The 5,634-nt window shown below is 33.7% G+C and overlaps 1 protein-coding gene across 1 annotated transcript; it reads right to left on the reverse strand.

Moving 5' to 3' along the window:
* Positions 1-714: 714 nt before the first annotated feature.
* Positions 715-5,051, reverse strand: LOC108745379 (myb-like protein X). Its single transcript, XM_018481516.1, has 5 exons — positions 4,591-5,051; positions 3,179-3,452; positions 2,730-3,007; positions 2,426-2,657; positions 715-2,342 (listed from the first exon to the last, which is right to left on the reverse strand). The coding sequence occupies exons 1-5, from the start codon at positions 4,783-4,785 to the stop codon at positions 2,281-2,283; spliced, it is 1,041 nt and encodes a 346-aa protein (XP_018337018.1). The 5' UTR covers positions 4,786-5,051; the 3' UTR covers positions 715-2,280.
* Between the last annotated feature and the right edge of the window lie 583 nt (positions 5,052-5,634).

The raw sequence follows: 5,634 nt of genomic DNA on the forward strand, positions 1-5,634 counted from the left end.
TGAACAGGATAAAGGTACTTTCTCTCCAAGATTCCTTTCTACACATAAAAGCTACGAGTGATTTCAGCGTTAATTTGCAACACTCAAGCAATGCTCATATTCTTATCACAATATTGTCATACATCTTAAATCATTTCACTCTCTTCCTCTTTCACTAGCTCTCTTTTTAAAATTATAGATACATGAATTTTACGCAATTTTTAACAGACATTTTTCTTAATTCGTAAATGATTTAGAATAGAACGTTATCACGTACACAACAACGATAATAATCTGCTCATTCATTCAAATCGTCCTCTCTCGTAATCTTTTACACACACGCGCGCGCGCGCGCACATGTATGTATATGTATCCATTCTTATTTTACTTCTGATAAAATATAAGTTAAGACATTCTTTGAGAGAAATCTGACTTTTCCGATATCTCCAATGTATAACATTCTTGTGTGTGCAGCACTCGTTTTACAGAGCTTAGCACCTAATAGCAATAAAGGAATTATTGATAATACACATTCTGATAGTAATGTTAATAAAGTATATATATGATAAAATCTTTCTGTAAATTATTTCTAACGTCATTAAGAAATTGATTATTATCTCTCCTGCATAGCATGAGAGATGAACGGCTGATTTATATTCATAAACAATAGTTTTGATGTGCATTTGATCGTCTCGGTTATTATTCAATTATCGCGTGACGATAAATGTTTAAGAAAATATTTAATTTGACAAAAAAAAAATTCAATTGTATAAAAAAAAACTATACAAAAATATCATTTTGGTAGTTTTTGTATCTCTTTTCTACCTTTTTTATGAAGACGTGAAGTTATATGAGATCTATTAACTATAATTATAATAATTATAAAATTATCATAGTAATATATTTCTGTGACTTGATTACAATAACGTAAAAAGATAGTCAAAAATGAAAGAGCAATATATTAGACTTCGATTCACGTCTGCAAGTAAAATTGTTAACCATCTCGATGCACGATGAAAATAAAAATATATACATATACTTTTCACCTCTGGAAGTATTCAACAAGAAATCAATATTTCTTCATAACGTTTATATAGGTACAAATATCTATGTCGCAAAAATTTTGGATCATTTCCTCTTTCTGCCGAATAAATTTTCTTCTATTCGAAGTTATTGTTAGATTTTCATCGACATGAAGTACAACAGCATTAAATAATTAACAAATAATTATCCGTGAATCACTGTAGGATATAGAACGAACATAGATTTTGTCTCTCTTAATTTCAACATGTATATATACATATTCTGTTGCATAATGTGCAGCAGAATATAAATCAGGATCTATTAAAGTTAATCATTGTCGTTATCACATATATGACTCCTACTGCCATAAATATACGTAATGTTATGTACATCCATCCATAAAACTTATATTGCTGATGTACATACATATGGAAATGCATTAATTATTACAAGATAGATTCTTGAGCATTTGAAGCAAAAAATAATCAGTCACTAAGCGCGACTTAATCGTGTAGAAAAATATGATTTTTATTAAAATCCATTCTACACGTCAGCAATATAAGTTTATCGCCTCCCACGATTGTCCTGCATTATGAATATTACCGAGAGATGTACTTTCTATGTTTGCCTTTCAACCGTTCGTACAAATATATATAATATGAGATGTCAGTGAGAAGAATCGGCGTTTAAGTAACAGCGAGATACAATAATGCGCACATAATTATTGTTCTTAATATAGAAATATAGTATGATTGTACAAAATATTCTTTGTAAGATTATTAATTCGTAAAGACGCAAAACATAAATGGCATAAGTACCATTCAGAACCATTATAAAATGATACATATCCACTATATATATAAAATTACAATTACACAAATGAAATATAATACCCTATTATGGATATGCGTAAAGGTACCTATGAAACCTAATGTGTATACAAGAAGAATTGCCTGGTGAAAAGTATGACTTATGTCACTCTTATTAAATGCAAGATAGCGTGGACTACAAGAAATGAAAAACATATAAAAAAATCTTCGTACAACGTTTTCACGCTATCTCCAAGTCATGAAAACTAAAAAGTCATAATTGAATAACCTAAGTTTGATTGATATTATGTACAAGGGAAAAGGAACGATTTGGTCAGGTGATGATTAGCAAGTCATTTAAAACACACCTGATTTGTCGAAAGCGACAAACGCCTTTTGGACCGAACAGAATTCTCACTCTATTCCTTTTTGCAAGGAGTAATATCATTAGCGTTACACGCAATTTTCCTCAGTTATCTTTACGAGCCTTTTTTTTACTTTTTTTCTGTGGTTTTGCTTCTGTCCAGACGTCTAGAATACAAATTACAAGTAATTTAAATAAAATTACACAATTCGAAATAAAATCTTGTAATATCCTCGTTAATGCAACAAACCTCCTAATTCGTCGAACACGGCGGTTTTCTCTTGATTTTCTACCACTTTATTTTCTTCCATATTGTTTACTTTGTCGGCATTTGCCGGCTTTTTCTGCTGCTCTTCCGCGATAGGCTTATTATCTGTCTTTGGTGTAGATGGTACTGAAGCGGGTGTGTTCTCGCCTTCAGAAGTTTTCTTATTCTTTTTCGATTTTCCAGATTTTTTCTCTTCCTTCTCGACTTTCTCAATCTGCGATCCAATGTTTCATTTATGGATTGTCAACAGAAAAGTTTTAATGCTATGTATATAATAAAGTTATACCTTGTTCTGTTCTTCTTTCTGTGGCTCCTTAGCTTTATCTATCTCCTCGCTGGAAATAGATGTGAGGATCACTTCCTTTTTCTCCTTCTCCTTGAGCTCCTTATTTTCAGTTTCTTTAGCGATCTTATCCTTAATCTCGGGCTTCTCTTGTTCTTTCTGTTTAGCTTCATTTATTAAATCAGTCTTCTTAGAAGCTTTCTTGTTTTTCTTTGAAGGAGATTCCTCTTCCTTCTTCTTGTTCTTCTTATCCTTGCGTGAATAAGCTTGCTCCCAATCTCCTGTTATCAATTATTAATATTGACAACGATAGACAACTTGAAATAATTGCACGAACAAAATATATCTTATTTACTTATGCTAATACATGTAAATTTTATATGTATTAGCATAAATAGGTAAGATATGTTTTGTTTGTGCAATTACTTCGAGCTTATTACAAATCAACTAACCATCGTCAAAATCCACTGGTTTTTCCTGGAATAAATTCTTCAAATTCTTCTTATTCTTCGTCTGCTCCACTTTGTTCTCTTTGCCAGCCTTAGTCAATAGTTGTTCCTTTTCTTTCTTAGTACCAACGATCTTGTTGTCTTCTTGTTTACGCTCTTTTAATTTACCCTCAACATCATCTCCTTTGGTAGCTTTCTTAGGAGCTTCTACTTTTGCTGCTAACGTCTTTTTAGCTGGACTTGTTTTCTCAGATGCAACTTGTCCATTAGCAGCTTTCTATAACAAAATGTATAACACTTGATAAAATTACATACAGTATATGACATCCGATATTAAAATGTAACACCACCTTTTATAACATTGAAAAGAGTATATAAATAGTATACTTTTATGCATTTGTGAATAAAATTAAATATTAAATTAACATTTTAATTAAATGAAGCTTACATGCCCTTTATTATATTTATTGTTAAACAAAGCTCTATTTTTTATCACATATGTCCATTTAAAAGTTAGCACATTTAAAAATAGATGATAATTATAAGTTTTATTTATTATGCAGAATAGTCATAAGTATTTAAAAAAATTTTTAAGGGTAATTCCTCACATTTAATTCAAGATGAAAACTTTATAAGAACCATATGTCTAAAACAACTTAGTTTTAAAGATACCGAATGTTAAGATTAAAGGAAAACTTTAATTTTTTCCTGAAATGTCAAAAAACAACTCAAAATATCTTGAAACTTTGAATATGCTTCAAAGACATGAAGACTAATCTTTTGGGATTATACATTATTTTTTTTATTTAATGAGAAGCAGACCCAAAAAAAGATATACAAGTATCTCTTTGAAAATATATAAGCTATTTAAGACATATGGTCACATAAAAGATTTTCGTCTGAATTAATTAACAAATTACTCTCAAAATCTCTTGGAATATTTAAGGAGCATACTGTATAATATCATATTTAGTATCGAAAAAGCTATAGGTATTTAAATATTAAGGAGTAAGCACCTGGATTTTAAAAAGAGAAAGAGAGCAAATAATTCAGTAGAAAGTGCTGATAAAAAGATCCATTTAACAGTGAACGGCAAAATCGTGTGAGCAATATCCCGGTCTGAGAACATGAAACGCCACAGACCACACTGACAAACAGACTTCGTCGGCGTACGTCACGAACTCGACGGGGGGAGGGGGAAGAAAACACCAGCGTGGTTCGCGAGACCACCCTCTTGAACCGGAGGGACCAGCTGATTAGCGGGTGTGTGTACGTGTGCATCGACTCGCGCCCACAAGCGAGCCACCATATGGCGGATGAACGCGACGTGTCTACGGGGAGAAAAGAACATAGGGGCGAAGGACACAGCAGGAGAGAGGGAAGGAGGCCAGGTCGTCGAACGACATTTTACTAACCTTTTCACGGATCTTGCCACGCTTCCTGGAAAGTTTCCGGTCCACGTCGGAGCCCGAGGAGAGCTGCGCAAACGGCGGCTGCTCGGCCTTCTTGAAGCCGAAGGCAAATACGAGAATGGCGCATATCAGCACGATACCCACAGGGATCGCGTACACGTATTGCGAGTGCTGCAGCAGCAAACCGATGTGATCCATAGCGACGCACGAAGTGCGTTGTTCGCGGCGGAAGCAATGAGCGTGACGACCGGACAACCTATGCGCGTATCCGCCCCGGCAACAATATGCAGACGACGCACGGACGATGACAACGGTGACGACAACGATGACGACGGTGAACCAGACGGCTGACACGACGTGGCGCGCAAAGCGCAAACCAGATCGCTCGACTCAACAATGCGGCATGCGCTGCGCACGCTCTGGCGGAAGCGCGGCGAACTACCGTCTGCCAGGTGGCCGACCACCGGGCGCTGACGCGGCTCACGGCTGTGACGCATATCGCGGCCACTTGCGGCTTGCAGCCACCTTCAGGATGTAGCGTTGTGCCGCATGCAGCGACAATTTCACGCTTTACGCGATTGCCACGCGAGAAATATGCAGTTTTTCAAGATAATATTCGATATTAAACTATAAATAAAATTTAAATATTGAAAACTAAATACAAGTCATGAACATAACATTTTTATCTAATTAAATTCCTTGATGGAAATTTGAATAACATGCTTGGTGAAAATTTTTCTTAAAACTTTTCATACAATTTTTTAGAATGTAAATTTTAGAATTGCTGAATAATTTTATAATTTTTTTTAGAAAACCAGATTTTTTAAATACATAATTGAGAGATTCTTTAAAAATATCGAAAAAGTTAATATTTTCTAAAATTCTTCGTATATATAAATTATGAAATATTTTAATTTCTCTAAGATTTCCCATTCCATTGATGAAATCTAAAAAAATTTAAGGTATCTTATTAAATTATTTAAGTTATGTTGAGTTATAGTATATATAATTTATTTTTGAAGAAATTATATATATATATATATATAT

The sequence above is a fragment of the Trachymyrmex septentrionalis genome, unplaced genomic scaffold (genome assembly GCF_001594115.1).
Source record: "Trachymyrmex septentrionalis isolate Tsep2-gDNA-1 unplaced genomic scaffold, Tsep1.0 scaffold139, whole genome shotgun sequence".
Taxonomy (NCBI): domain Eukaryota; kingdom Metazoa; phylum Arthropoda; class Insecta; order Hymenoptera; family Formicidae; genus Trachymyrmex; species Trachymyrmex septentrionalis.

Coding starts and splice junctions, on each gene's coding strand:
- LOC108745379 (XM_018481516.1), bottom strand. CDS start 4,785: ATGGATCACATCGGTTTGCTGCTGCAGCACTCGCAATACGTGTACGCG. Junction 2,658..2,729: donor AGAAAGAAGAACAGAACAAG/GTATAACTTTAT, acceptor ATTGGATCGCAG/ATTGAGAAAGTCGAGAAGGA. Junction 2,343..2,425: donor CGTGTTCGACGAATTAGGAG/GTTTGTTGCATT, acceptor TTTGTATTCTAG/ACGTCTGGACAGAAGCAAAA.